Source organism: Mobula hypostoma, chromosome 12, assembly GCF_963921235.1.
Source record: "Mobula hypostoma chromosome 12, sMobHyp1.1, whole genome shotgun sequence".
Taxonomy (NCBI): Eukaryota; Metazoa; Chordata; class Chondrichthyes; order Myliobatiformes; family Myliobatidae; genus Mobula; species Mobula hypostoma.
This window is the reverse complement of record NC_086108.1, coordinates 83393261-83412517: the sequence shown is the minus strand read 5'-3', so window position 1 is coordinate 83412517 and position 19257 is coordinate 83393261. Positions and strand designations below refer to the sequence as shown.

The 19257-nt window shown below is 41.8% G+C and overlaps 1 protein-coding gene across 1 annotated transcript in view; it reads left to right on the top strand.

Annotated features, from left to right (window-relative positions):
- Nucleotides 1-1359: 1359 nt before the first annotated feature.
- The window catches only part of LOC134354968 (MOB kinase activator 3C-like), a 56199-nt gene continuing 38301 nt past the window's right edge, over nucleotides 1360-19257 (top strand). Inside the window, exons 1-2 of the mRNA XM_063064538.1 lie at nucleotides 1360-1513; nucleotides 10450-11025. Coding sequence (XP_062920608.1) covers nucleotides 10608-11025 — 418 coding nt within the window. The 5' untranslated portion in view covers nucleotides 1360-1513; nucleotides 10450-10607. The remainder of the gene's footprint in view (nucleotides 1514-10449; nucleotides 11026-19257) is intronic.

The window sequence follows — 19257 nt, the reverse complement described above, 5'->3', positions numbered from 1 at the left end:
TGGAATTTCAAGTAATCATCTCAATACTTGTTAAATGTGAAAGTATCAGCCTCCACCATCCCTTTGAACTACTTTCCAGATGAAGAAAAATACGCATTTGTTCTAAGCCCTTTGCCCTCCTTAGCATAACTTACAGTATATATCTGATAGAAGTGCACAAAATCATGAGGGGCATGGACAGGGTAGATTGTGAAATGTTTTTTCTCATATCACGTGGAAGGAGGAACTACCTCACACACTCTGACAGCTGCCTTCTGACTCATCATTGGAGGAGACTCTGCTTCCTATAAATCACAACAGAACCCACTGAACCAGAGCTGCAGCAAGCCACCATCTACAGTATAAAACCAAGAGACCGCCTGACAAAAGAAAGTTAAAATCCATTACATTTAAAGACATTTCTGTGAGGTTTAAAATTCATCTTAGTATCATCTTTTACTTAGAACCTGAGAGTTTACACCATTATGAACTCATTCAGACCTTGTTCAATGAAGTGTAAATTTTGAGAGTATTTGATTTGACAAGGAAACATTTTGTATCTTCAGCTGATTTCCCCTGAGATGCAGAATACTGAAGAACAGTGTAGTTTGTAGAGAAGTGTTGAATTACAGGCAAAGTTTTGGAAGTTCCTCATTCAATCACATGTTGGCAGAAATCCTGAATTTACTGATGAATGCCAGAAGTTCCACTGAGGTTCCAACTACATGAGCTGGATCAGTGATAACGTGAAATAGATGCTTTCCTGACTTTTATATTTTAAATCCTTCCTTTGAGAAAAAGGTTCACCAAAGATTCTCAGGTAAATATTTTGAAAGATTGTGAACAGGGTACTCAACCTCTATGATCTCGCTGATGAACTTACAGAGGCAAAAACTGCAATGGATTTGTGAAGGAACACAGTGACTTAAAGTGTTCCATATTTTCACTGGGGTTTCAGACAGACTGATCAGTTTAGCATCTGATTGTGACACTTGTCCTAGGTTCCAATAGTTGAGTATTCTGTAGAACAAGTGATAAAACCCTGACGAGACGGGTGTGGTTCCTTGTCCTTCATGGCTCTGAGATGCCACTTTTGACACTTTCCCAGCTATAAGTGACAGTTTTAAAGAACAGCTGTTATTTAAAAAATAAGATTCTTACATTGGCGTGCACAATGAAGCAACGCCATTCTTTCTAATTCTATGACATTCATTTCCTTTCAACGGAACCATACAAAAGCAGGAAACAATCCTTTTAAAGATTTTACTGAAAAGAAAGTTCATGAAAAAAGATTTGATCGGGGGCTGTCTCAGGATGTGACATCATAGACAGGAAAACAGGAGAGTAACCCGGCTTCTCCTCCCAGTACCGTGTAAAATATTAGACTGAGCTTTGAAAGAGGAAAGCACCACAGTGCGTGGCTGTGTTAACCTGACTCCTTAAGGATGTAAATCCTTCACAGTTGCAGCCTTCTGTAGCAAATGCAAAGATCCGTGTGTGGCAGAGAAAGCAATATTCCTTGAAGTGTATAGGGGTAAGTTCCAAAACTTTTAATTCTTTTCAGAACCTCTTAATGCCGAGCTTTCGCTTTCTGCTTCATTTTAAAACTTCTTTAAAAAACAAATGACTTGTCCTTTCCCATCAATTGCTCTGCAGATTTCAGTTCGCTTTGAGTCTCAGCTGCCGGGAATCAACTGTCCAGTGATTTGTGGCATGCAGACTAAATGTAAAGGCAGCTGTTCCACCGAGATCCCCCAGTGCAGTGGAATTTTAACAACTTTGTTGTAAAGAGAATAACTTGGCTTGGGGGGCGGGTGATATTATGGCCGCCTTAAATAGTGACAAGTAGAGAATATTTTATTATTTTGAGATCGTGGAAAGTTTCTTAAGGATAACACACAACTGTTAATATTGGCTTTCTGCCCAAAGGCAACTGGTAGACATAACACACTAGGAAAAACCGAATAGATATTAAGTGAATGAAAATGAAACAACCCTTGACCTTCCATTATAGTTAGATCATGTGATTTCATTACAAATGTTTATAAAAAAAATCTAACAAGTTTCTTCCCTATGAATTTTGTTGTTAACTTAAATGGATGTCTAGAATGGCGTAGGTAGTGCAATGGAATGATGACTGGTTTACGTTATTGGCGGTCTACATTAACATTCGGCTGCTTTGGTTGCAGGCTTTCACATTTGACGACATGTTACGTGGTCCTCCTCTTCCAAGGACGGGCTCAGGTCAAGCCTTTGCCTGAGATAGTTGGGGGATTGATATGTCCTTGGATCAGAGGTTTAATGGCTTTAGCAGAAGTTGCAACTTTGCTTGTGGAAGGGAAAGTATTAGTTAGCCTTGTGTTTCTGATGGTGGGAGGGTAAAACATAGTGTTGGGGTGGGATTGTTGTTATCAAACCCTTCCATACTATGGAATTTATGTTCTTGTACAACCAGACTCTTCTGTGATAGAAAATCTACTCTTTGTTGGCTGTGCTAGTGATTGATCGAGGGTCAAGTTATTCAATCTTATGTTGCTACTGAAATGTAAGTGTAAATATTCCTCCAAATCAACCAGTCTGTTAAACCAGAGACTTTTGACAGTTAATGTACAGAAGGAATATTGCATGCATTGTGTGTAATTCACACACAATAGTCCTCCTAAAGGTGCTAAACGATCAACCACAGTCCATATGAACACTACAGTTGGCTATTCTGTTAGAGTTAATAGTTGTTGTTTAGAACGTTTTTCAAATTCCATGTTCATTTAAAGCAGATGTTAAGTCTAGCTTTATATTTTATACCTAAATGATTTATAACTCAAAATTATGGTGCCCCTGAGCAAAAAATAAATGCTTCCACAGTTGATCGTAATACAGTTAGGAGAACCATCTGAGACTCCTTCGCAGCCAAAATGTTCTACGGATCAGAGCAGACCAAACCAATTAATAATGAGAATGGAATCTATCCCTTAATCGTGGGACTGAGGGAAACTCAGGCACAGCATGTTAACAGCAGTAATGTAGAACATTCTGAATTCAGTTTTATGTAAGCCTCTCTGCTGATGTGAAACTGTGCTGAATATGTTCCTCACACTGTAGTTGTCCTGGGAATATCTAAGTTGGTCATGAGCCAGGGACTGATGTTAGCCCGTGGGTGACTAATGCCTTCACGTTGGTGAATAACAGAAACTGTGCAAGCTGCAAAGCTGAACTGCAACCTGAATTTGAAGTGTTGCACTGATGCTACTCAACCTAGAAGTGGTTGCATTTATTTCCGCTCTGGACATGAACTAGAGACCTAATGCTGAGAACATCCACGTTTCTAAGGAGCCATCTTTTTGTGTCTCTTTCTGACAATCTTGTTATCAATTGTTTACAACATAACCTCAACGCCTTCATTGCTGTACATTCTCAGAATTTGCAAAGGGGAGTATAATTAGTTCTGCAATCAGAAAAATATTTCTTATTTGCAAACTATTTTTATGTTGTACATCGTGTTTTGCCTGTTCTTACTGTGGCTTGGGCCATGCAGAATATTCTGCCACATATGGAAGATAGATGGGTGTCTATCCCCATCTGAAAGGTCAGTGAATCAGTATTATTTTATACTGTGGAGGTGGATTCAGGTCCAGATCAGAACAATTCTGATGCAGTTCTCCTGTATATGTATGAACTGAAATTAGTTTTGTTTTTTTCAATCCAGTTTCTAAATGAAACAGCAATTCTGATTTATATTGTAAAGGATTCTCCGCTGAAATAGTTAAATCATATTCTTTTGAGGCACAACTGTTATTTTATTATTATCTTTGTGTCAGTTCCCAGCAACTATTCTGTCTTTGTAAATGTTCAATGTAAAAAAAATGCAGTTACTTCTCCCTCCCTGAATAAAAACTTATGGATGATAATTACTGATTCAATCAGTTTGCTTATGGGCTCTGCATGGGATGCCTTGGTTTGCCCGGTAAAGTTCTAAGGTCATCCTCTGGGAGCAGTTTTCCCTGTAATTTGCAGAAGGATGAGAGCTGGTGAGGATACTATGTAAAAAAAAAAGCAATACAACTGAGCCAGCTTGCTTATTTCTCTCAGTATGTATTTGCAAGGAGGAGATGGGATTGGTGAATGCATGCTGTCATGGAACGCAGTCCAACTAGTTGGATTGCCTCACTGAACTGAAAATCAAACAACTGCTGATGTCGGAGATCTGAAATAAAACAAAAATTTTGGAACCTCTCGACAGGTCAAGCAGCAGCTGTGGAAAGAGAAACAGTTGATGTTTCAGGCTGAAAATCATTCATCAGTGTTTCCAGCAATTTTGTTTTAACGCAATGAATTGTTTGTACAGGTAATTGTAATGGGGAGGGGATGAATTAAAGTCCAGAGTAAATTTTATTATGCAAGCACACACACACACACACACACACACACACACACACACACACACACACACACACACACACACACACACACATAAATATCAATCACCATATACAACCCTCAGATTAGTTTTCCTGTGGGCATACTCAGCAAATCTGTAGTATAGTAGCTATAACAGGGTCAATGAAAGATCAACCAGAGTGCAGAAGACAACAAGCTATGTAAATATAAATAGCAATAAATAATGAGAACATGATTACTGTACAAGATAGAGTCCTTAAAGTGAGATCATTGGTTGTGGGAACATCTCAATTGATGGGCAAGTGAGTGTAGTTATCCCTTTTGTTCATGAGCCTGATGGTTGTGGGGTAGTAACTGTTCTTGAATCCGGTGGTGTGAGTTCTGAGGCTCTTGTACCTTCTACCTGATGGCAGCAGTGAGAAAAGAGCATGACCTGGGTGGTGGGGTTCTCTGATCGATGCTGCTTTCCTCCGACAGTGTTTCCTGCAGATGTGCAAAATGGTTGGGGACTTTACTCATGATATACTGGGCCGAATCCCCTACCTTTTGTAGGATCTTCCACTCAAAGGCATTGGTGTTTCCTTACCAGTCAAATCACTCTCCACTACACATCTTTAGAAGTTTGTTAAAGTTTTAGATGTCATGCTGAATTTCCACCTACTCCTAAGGAAAAAGAGGTGCTGCTGTGCTTTCTTTGCAATTGTACTTATGTGCTGGCTCCAGGACAGGTCCTCTGAAATAGTGACACCCAGGAATTTGGAGTTGTTAACTCTCTCCACCTCTGATTCTCGGATGAGGACTGGCTCATGGAGCTCTGGTTTCCCGCTCCTGAAGTCTACAATCAGTTCCTTAGTCTTAAGACCATAAGATATAGGAGCAGAATTAGGCTGTTCGGCCCATCGAGTCTGCTCTGCCATTCAATCATGGGCTGATCTAGTTCTTCCAGTCATCCCCACTCCCCTGCTTTCTCCCCATACCCTTGGATGCCCTGGCTAATCAAGAACCTATTGATCTCTGCCTTAAATGCACCCAGTGACTTGGCCTCCACGGCCACTCGTGGCAACAAATCATGCTGACATTGAGTGAGAGGTTGTTGTTATGACATCACTCAGTCAAATTTTATTCTCCCTTCTGTAAGCTGATTCATTACCACCTTTGACTCAGCCCACAACAGTGGTATCATCAATAAACTGGATTATGGTTGTGAAAGGATTGGAAGAATAGTACGCTTCTGTGAAGGGACAAGGTCTCGCACACTCTCCTACGTATTAACTCATTTTCATAATTTCTCTCTCACTCTTGCTTTCTACCTCTCTTTGCAGTTTTTCCAATTTTCTCTACTCTCTCCATCTTTCACATTCTTTCTCCCTCTTTGTCTTGCTCCCAGTCTCTATCCATATCCCTCTCTCTCCTCCCACTGTATCTCCCCTCCTTCCATCTCTCGCCCCCCCCACCCCATCACCCCCTTCTCTCACCCCCTCACATCCTTAACCCTTTCTGTCTCTAACTTTTTTCCCTCCAGCTCCCTTTCTCTCACCCTGTTCTTCCATCTTAATTCTTCTCTCCTTCTCCCTTTCCTCTCTTTTCACCTCTCTTATTCTCTTCCTTTCTCCCTTTCTTCCTCCCTCCATCTCTCTTTCTTGCTGCATGTTTCCTTTTCTTCCTCCTCCTTCCTTTCTTCTCCCTCCCTCTTTCCCTCTGGATCTCTCTCCCGACCTTCAGCCAGAACACTTAACAAGATAAATTTGAAACTAATATGCTGATGGAATATTTTAGTGTTGTAGCAAGGCCGCAATATTTTATCTGTCTTTCCAGTGTTTGCTGCTACTGGGAGAGACATTTAAGATAAGGAATAAGCAATTTTCCAAATGACTAAAATAAGAGTTTAGTTAAATTGAGTAAATGGTAAAAATGCAAAGTATGCAGTCACTGTAGACTCGTTGTGTTGGGACATTGACCAAACAAGGCTTAAAAATAGAAACCAAAACCCTCAGGAGATATGCCCCACCATTGGACATGGATTACTTTTTATCCTTCAACACTTATTTCTCATCAGTCTTTCCTTTAATTGTTATTTGTTCCTCACCTGTTCAAGTGAAGAAATAGGTTACTCTCAGTTAATTTGGAGTGCAATATGTCGCTAAACTGTCAATGTAATTACTTTTCACATTTTAAATGCAGGAGAATTTGGAGTTTTAGTTTTCATTTGGTATGGCTGTTTGTTTTATTTTGAATGTGCTGAGTTGGTATATAAGCTGTACACCCCATTCTTTGTGATTATTAGAACCTCTGATATTCTTTAGTCTGTGTGAGCTTATTCTGCAGTCAAAAGAAATTTATTAATGTGGTTTATTCACATGAGTGGAATCAGGAAGTGGGTCAAATCTCTCAGCATACTTCTTGATAAAAGTATCAAATAGAGTGCTGAGGGAGTGGTGATAAAGAATAGTTATTTCTGAATAGGGTAGACAGGAGTATTATGAAGATTGTCAGCATTGTTGTCCATAATTTATATTAAAGATTTAGAATAAGGAATCAAAAACAGCATATCTAACTTTGTTACTTTGATTCTGTAAATTGGCAAGCTTCGCAATGCAAAAAAAGAAAAAAGTAAACAAGTTGTATTATTTTGGAATAAATTTAATCATTATCAGATGTAAAATGTTACATAGAAAGTTGCGTATTGCTTTGGTGAGAATCTGAATTGATAGAAGTGTAAAAGAATGTCACAATATAAATGCATTAAAAATTGACATTGGGTTAGTGAAGCTGTAATAAAAGTAAACTGCATTATTAGGTTTTGATTTATTGGTTTTTATTATTGGCTCTGTTTATTGTCACAGGTAGTACATTGAGGCAGTACACAGTGAAACAATACAGTAATACAGTGCAGAATCTAGAGTTACAGGTACAGAGAAAATGCATTGCTGGCAGACAATAAGCTAAAAAGCCATGATGTGTTAGATTGTGAGGTTAAAAGTCCATCTCTAGAGGACACTCAATAAACTTTTAACTGCAGGGTAGAAGCTGTCCGGGAGCCTGGTGGTATGTGCGTTCGAACTTTTGTATCGTCTGTCTGATGGGAGTTGAGAGAAGAGACTTAGTCCGAGGTGGGTGAGGTCTTTGATTATGCTAGCTGCTTCACCAAGGTGTACAGGGCTAACAACCCTGACTGGTAAACAAAGTTGTTACGAGAACAGCAAAGAAGGTTCCTTCTATATCTGAGTGCAACAGAATTCCTAAGTCTCCACCCAGGACTTGCATGACTGACAGTTGTGAAAATCAGGAGGTAGCTACTGACATGATGAAGGGAGCCCTGAACACCACCAAAGATGGACAACCTTCATTGCTGCCCAAACACCAGTGGCATAATGGGCAGTAAGTAAGTAGGGTTACCAAGGCAGCAAGAAGTATTGACAGGGTCCACGGAGGTGTGCCTGGTTTCTGTGAGCGGTGTCCACAAACAGCTCTGATGTTCCTTGTGGTCTTGGGCAGAGCAGTTGCCATACCAAGCCGTGGTTCATCCAAAACTGGTGAGGGTCAAGGGGAACATGCTGAATTTCATTTCCGGGTGAGAGGAAAGAAATGGTAGCAAAGGTTGCAAATGCTGGGCTATGTGCTAATATCTGTGAGAGCCTGCAACACATTGGTGCAATCCTGAAAGAGGCATTAGTTCCAGAATCAGAATCGTCTTTATTATTCTTGACATACATCATGAAATGTGTTCTTTTGCAGCAACGGTAAAGTGCAAGACATAAAACTTAAGATAAATTAGAAAAATAAGTAAGTAGTGCAAAAGACAAATAACAACGTAATGTTCATGGGTTCACAAACTGTTCAGCAATCTGATGATAGGGAGAAGATATTATTAAAATGTTGAGTGTGGATCTTTAGGCTCATGTACTTCCTCCCAGCTGATAGTAGTATGAAAATAGCATGTCTCAGATGGTGAGGGTCTTTAATGATGGATGCCACCTTATTGCGGCACTGCCTCTTGAAGATGCCCATGATGGCAATGAGGGTTGTACGGTGATGGAACTGGTTGAGTTTACAAACCTCTCCAGCCTTTTGTGTTCCTATACATTGGAATTGCCATATCAGACTGGAATGCAACCAGTTAGTTTGTTCTCCACTGTACATCTGTAGAAATTTGCAAGTCTTCAGTGACATACCAAATCTCCTTAGAGTCCTAATGAAGGCATGCTTTCTTCACGATTGCATCAATGTGTTGGGCCCAGGTTAGATCCTCTGAGATGTTGACTTCCAGGAGCTTAAAGCTGTGTACCCTTTCCACAGCCCTCAGTAAGGACTAGAGCATGTTCTCCTGGCTTCCCCTGCCCGAAGTCCACCATTAATTTCTTGCTCTTGCTGATGTTGAGTGCCACGTTGTTGTTGCAACACCACACAACCAGCTTGCTTTATCTCACTCCTGAACACATCCTCATCGCAGTCTGAGATTCCACCAACAGCAGTGGTGTCATTGGTGAATTTATAAATGACGTTTGATCTGTGCCTAGCCACACAATCTTGAGTATAGAGAGAGTAGAGCAGAGGACTGAGCACCTCTTACCGCTATGCACTAACTGTGGTCTCCTGATAAGGAAGCCAAGGATCTAGTTGCAGAGGGAGGTACAGAGACCCAGGTTTTGAAGCGTTGATTAGTACTGAGGGGATGATGGTGTAGAATACCAAGCTGTGAAATCAATAAATAGCAACCTGATATATATTTTGCATATGGAAACCCAATAACGTTGCTCTTGTAAACATTACAGTTAAAACTTTTGTTCTTCATGTGACTTTCACAAATGGTGTAAAGGTGAACTTTAAGCTCTTTAACATCAAAAATAATGTGGAGTAATTCCTCAGCCAATGTTTCCACCTGTGAGAACCAATTAAACTGGAAAACATCAGTGTAATTATCAGCATAAGATAATGAGCAAAAAAAGAGTAAGTTCAGAAAAAATCTTTAAACAGAACTAGGAGAGAAATGTGTAATTCGTTGCACTACTGAAAAGGATTGCATGTAAGATTTGCTTTTATTACAGCTTTGTATTTCAATGTTGTTAGTCTGAATATTAATATGGGTCTTCCCTAGCTTACAAACAATTGACTTGTGTACAACCCATACATGGGATGAAGTATTTGAGAAAATGGTGGGATGAATTTCCTAGCTGCCACAGGGCTGCTGGTGACTATTCTTGATGTTAGCTGGAAGTCTGTGACATTAAACTCAAGAATATATTTTTGTTAACACATTGATGGCTATTTTTGAATCCTACCTGGAGATAAGTCTCTACCAAAGGAGGTGTAAGGTTCTTCTTCCTTCCACTAGCCTGCAGGTCACCCTTGGGCAAAGTGTTAGCACCTGTTTAACCAGCCCCCCGCCCCCCACCCCCAGCTGATCAGGGGTAACGTGAAGCCATGGGAGAAGGTGGTGGATTGTTATATTTGCAGCTGGTGCAACCATTGACACCAGGCCACCAGAGAGACAATCTCTGAAGAGTATTGATAATGGACTGGAGTCACCCATCTTGTAAAGGCAATGGAAAATCACATCTGTGGAACAATTTACCAAGAATAGTCATGGTCATGGAAAGACCATGATCACCTACGTCATACGACATAGCATATAATGAATGATCTAGAGACACAGCAACTGAAACAACAGCAGCGTCCTTTTTAAAAATTATCAATACCATTTTAAAACCTCATTTGCAGGAATATCTTCTGAAAAATGATTAGTAATTGCCTGAAATAGCCTTAGGATGAACTTGTTAATATCAGTTTTATTATTAAGAAAGCAAAATGAGATTTATGCTGCTTCTCCAAACTTTCGATTCCTATGGGACAACACACCTCTGCAGGCATGTAGGAACTTGGTTCACAATACCTTTCCAAATTGTAAGCAGTTCAGGTTATAATCCCTTCCCAGAACGAGAACCCTGTCATAACTTGAGGAGTACTTGTCATGAGAACTTCAGTGCAAAGTAGATTTATGCTTAAATGGATCCCTGATAACATGACTCAAACTTGCTTATTGACAAAAGAAAATAACTTCAAATTTTTTTTTGACAGAAAATTTTGTTTGCCACATCAAGCTGTGAAGAATGACCTGAGTGAGTGACCTCTTGACATCTACCCATTAGCACTGTCAAGACAAGTGAATTGCTTCTGCGCTGAATTGTGTTTAAGAGAGAAACGTTCCACTTTTGACATTCTACACCATTTTGAAGATGGCCCTTTGTCTGAAGCAAGTTTTCAATAAAGACAGGACATTTCGACCTCGAAAAAAATTTGAGCCTGGAACCCAACGGTTTGAGTTGTATAAGAAAGCTCAGGCCTCACTTAAATCTGGTGTTGATCTCAAGACTGTAGTCCAGCTTCCTACTGGGGAAAACCTCAATGACTGGATTGCAGTGAACACTGTAGACTTCTTCAATCGAATCAACCTCATCTATGGTACCATTTGTGAGTACTGCACTGCAAGGAGCTGTCCTATCATGTCAGGAGGGCTGAAGTACGAATACAGATGGCAGGATGAACACAAGTACAAGAAGCCTACAAAAGTGACTGCTCCACAGTATATGAATTTGCTCATGGATTGGATTGAAACCCTAATCAATGATGAGGACAATTTCCCCACCAGAGTTGGTAAGACTTTTAAGAGTAAAACAAACGCTTGCATATGGTAAAGGTGGTGACAAGCTTTAAATTAGTATTGGTAGAATCAGTTAAGTGCTGAATGCAAAATATTTACAAGTCACTGAAATAGCTGAGCTAATTTGCAACTCTGTTTCTGTTTAGAATTTTTAAAAAATGTATGTTCTTCTAAGATTTGGTTGGTAGCTGCATTTAAAAAATTATCTTTGAACACAGATATAGCCTTGCAAGGTCCAAATTGAGAGGCTCGGAAACGAATCCTAAAGCCAACTGGAGTAAGTTGGCGACGGAGGCACGTTCCAAGAAAGGATATATGGCTGTGATAGCGAGTCTGAGTCAAAATGTGGTCGAAGAGTGTCCTGACGAAGGGTCTCGGCCTGAAACGTCGACTGTACCTCTTCCTAGAGATGCTGCCTGGCCTGCTGTGTTCACCAGCAACTTTGATGTGTGTTGCTTGAATTTCCAGCATCTGCAGAATTCCTTGTGTTATAGTCTTGCAAATTCTGTCTTGATTCCAATGGGAGATGATGAATTGCTTTTACACAATTCCATTCCAGAGAAACGATAAAGCAAAAGTTGAAAATCTAGCAGGGACCTTGTGCCCCTATTTGCCCAGATGAACAAATTTTCAGGTAGGATTTTAGATGTGCAGCCAGCACTCCAGACCACAAAGAGGACATCTAAGTGAATCGAGATCCTTTGGATGCAGTAGGATTCAAACTAGTGATGCACGAAGCATAGTGCTCGATCAAGCATTAATTTGGCTGTTGAATGATCCTGGAACAGAAGGCCTTTTGCAATAGTTGATGAGTTTTTTTTTTTTGCTAAGAGCTTTTGAGTGGCAAAGAGCAGAACAATTTCTGTGAGCTGTAGAGAATGGTGCCAGAAAGCCGCAGCTGGCCTTCTGTTAAGCAGCCCAATTTAAATAGTTTAGTTGTGTTTTTGAGTACTGCAGTACTCATGTGGTCTACAACTCAGGAAGCATCCAAAACTGGTGGATTTCCTCCTTAGTGTGTTTTATATTTCTGATGTACTGATACTATTAACCCTCGCATGTTAATCAACATTTATAATGGTTCTTACAAATTAGTGGCATGTACAGTGACTTTTAAAAGTATTCGGCCCCTGACCCTTTGTTCACATTATTAAGTATGTCAACCAGGGATTTTAGACCATAAGGTATAGGAGCAAAATTAGGCCTTTTGGCCCATCGATTCTTCTCCACTATTTTATCATGGCTGATCCATTTTCCCTCTCAGCTTCAATCTCCTGCCTTCTCCCCATATCCTTTCATCCCCTGGCCAATCAAGAATCTATCAGCCTTTGCCTGGTATACAAAAAGACTTGGCCTCCACAGCTGCCTGTGGCAACGAATTCCACAGATTCACTACTGTGTGGCTAAAGAAATTCATCCTAATCTCCGTTATAAAAGAACGCCTCTCTATTCTAAGGCTGTGTCCTCTGGTCCCTCTCCCACCACGGGAAACATCCTCTCCACATCCAGTCTAATAAGACCTATCACTATTTGATACGTTTTAATTAGATCACTCCTCATTCTTCTGAGTTCCAGTGAATACAGGCCCAGAGCCATCAAGCACTCTTCATGTGACAAGCTGTTGAATTCTGGAATGATTTTTATGAACCTCTTTTGAACCCTCTCCAATTTCAGCACATCCTTTCTAAGATAAGGGGCCCAAAACTGCTCACAATACTCTAAGTGAGGCCTCACCAGTTCTTTGTTAAAGTCGCAACATTAGATACATATTCAGATTTTTGAATTTTCTCTCTGTTTAGAAAATAGTCAACCTTTTTATTTCTTTTACCAAAGTACATGACCACGCATTTCCTGACACTGTATTCCATCTGCCATTTTGCCCATTTTCCTAATCTGTCTGTCCTTCTGTAGCCTATCTACTTCCTTAAAACTACCTGCCCCTCCACCTATCTTCATATTGTCCCCAAACTTTGCAGCAAAGCCATCAATTCCATCATCCAAGTCACTGACGTAGTAAAAACTCCCTTTAGTCCCACTCTTCGCCTCCTGCCAATTAGCCACTGCTTTATCCATGCTAGTATCTTTTCTGTAATACCATGGGCTCTTAACTTGTTAAGCAGCCTCATGTGTGGCACCTTGTCAAAATCCAAGTACACAACATCAGCCAACTCTCCGTTGTCCATCCTGCTTGTTATTTCTTAAAAGAATTCCAACAGGTTTGTCGGTCAAGATTTTCCCTTGAGGAAAGCGTACTGAATAAGGCCTATTGTAAAGTATGAAAATCTACAAATTAAACCGAAATGTCAGTGGTTCAAAGGTATTCATCCCTATCTATGTTGTACTTGGTTGAACTACATCTTGCAGCTATTACAGCCAGTAGTCTTTTTGGATAAGTCTCTATTAGCTTTGCACGATTCCTCCTTGCAAAATTGCTCAAGCTGTGTGTGTCATGTTAGTTTTGGATCAGTTGTAGACAACAATCCTGAGGTCTTGCCGGAGAGCTTGGATTGGGTTAAGCTCAGGACTCTGACTAGGCCACCCAAGGACATACTGTAAACTTTCTTCATTTGAAGATAATTGATGGTCATTCCGGCAATGTGCTTCAGGTCATTGTCCTGCTGAAAGATGAACTTCCTCCCCGGTTTAAGCTTTCTGGCAGAGGCTAGCAGGTTTTGATCCAGGATCTCTCTCTATTTAGTAGTATTCATCTTTCCATCAATCCTGACTGGATTTCCAGTCCCTGCTGCTGAAAGCCATCCTCATAGCATAATGCCACTTCCAAACATACTTTACAGTAAGGATAGTGTTACCTGGCTGATGCATAGTATTAGATTAACACCATCTGTACTGGTAAGTGTTGAGGCAAAAAAGTTTCACCTTAGTCTCACCTGACCACAAGCCCTTCTTCCACATCTTTACTGTGTCTTCTAAGTGATGTTTTGCAAAGTCTTTACGGGAAGGTATGGGTCCTAGCTATGCCTGCCTTTTTGTTGGCTTTGTGGAACAATCTATGTTCCGTACCTATTCTGGTATCTGTCCCCCACTTTTCCTTCACTACATCGACGACTGCATTGGCGCTGCTTCCTGCACGCATGCTGAGCTTGTTGACTTCATTAACTTTGCCTCCAACTTTCACCTTGCCCTCAAGTTTACCTGGTCCATTTCTGACACCTCCCTCCCCTTTCTAGATCTTTCTGTCTCTATCTCTGGAGACAGCTTATCTACTGATGTCTATTATAAGTCTACTGACTCTCACAGCTATCTGGACTATTCCTCTTCTCACCCTGTCTCTTGCAAAAATGCCATCTCCTTCTCGCAATTCCTCCATCTCTGCCACATCTGCTCTCAGGATGAGGCTTTCCATTCCAGGACAAGGGAGATGTCCTTTTTTAAAGAAAGGGGCTTCCCTTCCTCCACCATCAACTCTGCTCTCAAACGCATCTCCCCCATTTCACGCACATCTGCTCTCACTCCATCCTCCCACCACCCCACTAGGAATAGGGTCCCCCGGTCCTCACCTACCCCCCCACCAGCCTTCGGGTCCAACATATTATTCTCCGTAACTTCCGCCACCTCCAACGGGATCCCACCACTAAGCACATCTTACACTCCCCCCCACCACTCTGCTTTCCACAGGGATCGCTCCCTATGCGACTCCCTTGCCCATTCATCCCCCCACATCCCTTCCCACCGATCTCCCTCCTGGCACTTATCCTTGTAAGTGGAACAAGTGCTACACATGCCCTTACACTTCCTCCCTTACCACCATTCAGGGCCCCAGACAGTCCTTCCAGGTGAGGCGACACTTCACCTGTGAGTTGGCTGGGGTGATATACTGCGTCTGGTGCTCCCGATGTGGCCTTCTATATATTGGCGAGACCCGACGCATACTGGGAGATCGTTTTGCTGAACACCCACGCTCTGTCCGCCAGAGAAAGCAGGATCTCCCAGTGGCCACACATTTTAATTCCACATCCCATTCCCATTCTGATAGGTCTGTCCACGGCCTCCTCTACTGTAAAGATGAAGCCACACTCAGGTTGGAGGAACCACACCTTATATTCCGTCTGGGTAGCCTCCGACCTGATGGCATGAACATTGACTTCTCTAACTTCCGCTAATGCCCCACCTCCCCCTCGTACCCCATCCGTTATTTATTTATATACACACATTCTTTCTCTCTCTCCTTTTTCTCCCTCTGTCCCTCTGACTATACCCCTTGCCCATCCTCTGGCCCCCCCCCTTTTCTTTCTCCCCGGACCTCCTGTCCCATGATCCTCTCGTATCCCTTTTGCCTATCACCTGTCCAGCTCTTGGCTCCATCCCTCCCCCTCCTGTCTTCTCCTACCATTTTGGATCTCCCCCTCCCCCTCCCTCTTTCAAATCTCTTACTACCTCTTCCTTCAGTTAGTCCTGACAAAGGGTCTCGGTCCAAAACGTCGACTGTACCTCTTCCTAGAGATGCTGACTGGCCTGCTGCGTTTACCAGCAACTTTATGTGTTGCTTGAATTTCCAGCATCTGCAGAATTTCTCATGTTGATGGGAAAGGATATGCTTTGTTTTTAAGCCAGGGCACCTTCCATCAATACCATTTTCGTTCAAGGCCTTAGAGATTGTGGAGCCATGAACTTCATCGCCAGTTTCAACCACTGACTTTTGCAGCTCACTCAGAGTGACTTTGCATCACAATAGCCTCTTACAAGTGTCATTCTTCTCTAGTGGCTAAATTTGGAGGAGCGGCCTGACCTCGGCAGTGTGGCTGTGGTTTCATTTTGTTTCCACTTTTTCACAGTGAACTGAACTGAGCTCTGAGGTATGTTCAGTGCCTTCTAGATGGTCTTGTACCCACCCCAGGGTTGTGCTTCTCCATTACCATTTTCCTGACTTGGATTGAATACTCTTTTGCCTTCATTTTGGTTTGGTCTGTTGAAAATCTACCATACAGAGAGAGGGGGTGCTTATTCATAGGAATTAATTGAAAACAGGTGATTATCCAATTTTCTACATCAGCAAATAGGGTGTTGGTAAGTTAATATATTGCCACTGAGGAAAGTTAGTGTAGTAATTACAAAGGGGATGAGTTTCTCCAACCTCACAAATTTGGTTTTTAGTTTTTAGTAAGTTATTGACAGATTTTGGAATCTTTCTTTCGATTTGACATGATGCACAATGTTTAGTGGATTAGCTCAAAAATCCTACTTCAATACATCTTAACATTAGAAAATGAGACAGTAAAATATGAAAATAGTTGTGGGGACTGAATACTTTTTCAAGGCACTGTATTTCACACAGAATACATTTAAAGATAGTTTATTTGGTCTCTGAATTCACTCATGGGGATACTTTGGAATATTGCGCACAGTTTTGAATATCTATCCAATTTTAGGCACACTTGAAACAAATGTGGGATTAAATTGGGGAGCCACACATACATAGCAACCTTAATGATTTTGTCCAAGTGGAAATGGGGGCAGCATATACAGAGGATGTAAAACTCACTTTCCCCTAAGTTTGAGAAAGCTAACCAGCAATCATTGAAAATACCACTAGTTGCCTCTTCACAAATTGTCCTGTACATTATCTTTAAAACAAAAATTTGGGACAAAGGAATCAAGAGGTTCCCCAAAAGGGGGTTCAGTCTAATAGCAAACTATCTTGTACTTGCTTGGCTTTAGTGCCTTTAGACTTGTGCAGAACCCAGGCGATTGTCCCCAACAGGCCACCACTTGTTCAGTATTTCCAACCTGATGAGAAGATGTTAATGAAGCCAAAGATAGGTAGTAGTGTGGCTTTCCTACTGTGATGTTTTGCTGCCTAACCCATAATATCTTCCTCAATGGCAAAGTCATCTTAGATTAGATTAGATTATGAGGACACTCAGTCCTCGTTTATTGTCATTTAGAAATGCATGCATTAAAAAATGATACAGTGTTCCTCCAGAATGATATCACAAGAAACACAGGACAAACCAAGACTAAAACTGACAAAACCACATAATTATAACATATAGTTACAACAGTGCCAAGCAATACCGTAATTTGATAAAGAGCAGACCATGGGCACGGTTAGAAAAAAAGTCTCAAAGTCCCGATAGCCTCATCATCTCACGCAGATGGTAGAAGGGAGAAACTCTCCCTGCTATGAACCTCCAAGCGCCGCAAACTTGCCGATGCAGCACCATTGGAAGCACCCGACCGCAGCGGAGTCTGAGTCTGTCCGAAAACTTCGAGCCTCCAACCAGCCCTTTGACACAGCCTCTCCGAGCACCATCCTCTGCTGAGCGCTTCGACCCCGCCCCGGCCACCGAGCAACAAGTCAAAGCCGAGGACTCGGGGCCTTCCCCTCCGGAGATTTCGGACCACACAGTAGCAGCAGCAGCGAAGCAGGCATTTCAGAAGTTTCACCAGATGTTCCTCCGTGCTCTCACAGCCGTCTCCATCAAATCAAGATTGTGCATGACATCCTTCTTGACAAATAACAGACATCCCACTGGAGTGGCCGCTGCGAGCTACGTCGCGTCACCATCTTCTCCTCTCCTCCTCTCCTTGGAGTTCAGTCACAAAGTTTTATAGCATAGAAAAAGAGCCTTTGGTCCCTACCAGCCAAGATGTATGTTTAGGCAAATTCCTTTTTGCAGTACTTGGCCTATATCCCTCTAAATTTTTGTCATCCATATACCTGCTCATATACTTCTAAAATGTACCTGCCTCATTACTTTCTCTGGCAGCTGGTTCGATACGTAAGCCAAAATAAAATCCCTCAGGTTCTTATTAAACTTTTCACCTAAAGGTTATTATTAAACTTTTCCCCTAGTTTTCAATTCCCAAACACTGGGGGGAAAGCACTGTTTATCCTATTTATATCCCTCATGATTTTAAATACCTCTCTGAGATCACAACTCAGTCATCTACGCTCAGTGGCAACTTTATTAGGTACATATGTACACCTGCTTATTAAAGCAAAAATCTGAACAGTGACTGATGTGGCCGCAACTCAATGCATAAAAGCATGCAGACATGTTCAAGAGGTTCAGTTGTTGATCTTGCCATACATCAGAAAGGGAATAAATGTGATCTAAGTGACTGTCTGTGGAATGATTATTGGTATCCAATGGGGTGGTTTGTGTGTCTCAAAATCTGCTGACCTCTTGGGATTTTCACACACAATAGATTGTAGAGTTCACAGAGAACTGGGCAAAAAAAACAAAACAAAAAAAAAACTCCATTGAGCAGCAGTTCTGTGGGCAATAATGCCTTGTTAACAAGATGGGTTAGAGAAGAATGGTCAGATTGGTTCAGGCTGACAGGAAGGCGACAGTAACTCAAATAGCCATGCGTTACAACAGTGGTTTGCAGAAGAGCATCTCTGAATGCACAACACACCCAACCTTGAAGTGCAAACACAAAATACTCTGCAGATGCTGGGGTCAAAGCAACACTCACAATACGCTGGAGGAACTCAGCAGGTCGGGCATCATCCATGGAAACGATGAGTCGACGTTTCGGGCCGGAACCCTTCGTCAGGACTGAAGAGGGAAGGGGCACAGGCCCTATAAAGAAGGTGGGGAGAGGGTGGGAAGGAGAAGGCTGGTAAGTTCCAGGTGGAAAAACCAGTAAGGGGAAAGGTAAAGGGGTGGGGGAGGGGAAGCAGGGAGGTGATAGACAGGAAAGGTGAAGAAGGAATAGGGGAAAACACAATGGGTAGTAGAAGGAGGTGGAACTATGAGGGAGGTAGTAGGCAGCTGGGGGAGGGGGCAGAGTGAAACTGGGATAGGAGAAGGGAGGGGGAGGGAATTACCGGAAGTTGCAGAATTTAATGTTCATCCCAAGGGGCTGGAGACTACCTGGATGGTATATGAGGTGTTGCTCCTCCAACCTGAGTTTAGCCTCATCATGGCAGTAGAGGAGGCCATGTATGGACATATCCGAATGAGAAGCAGAGTTGAAGTGGGTGGCAACCAGGAGATCCTGTCTGTTGTGGCGTGCAGAACCTTGAAGTGGATGGGCTACAGCAGCAGAAAACCACAAACATACACTCAGTGGCCACTTTATTAGAGTACAAAAGAGACCTAATATATTGGCCACTGTGTATGTGCTCTAAAGACCCAACCTTTCTCAGTCTTTTGAAACTTGGCCATATCCTTTTTTTCACTCTTTCCAGTTTAATCTCATGCTTCCTGTATAACAGGCTGATTAGAACTGAACATACTACTCCAAGTGTGGTCTCT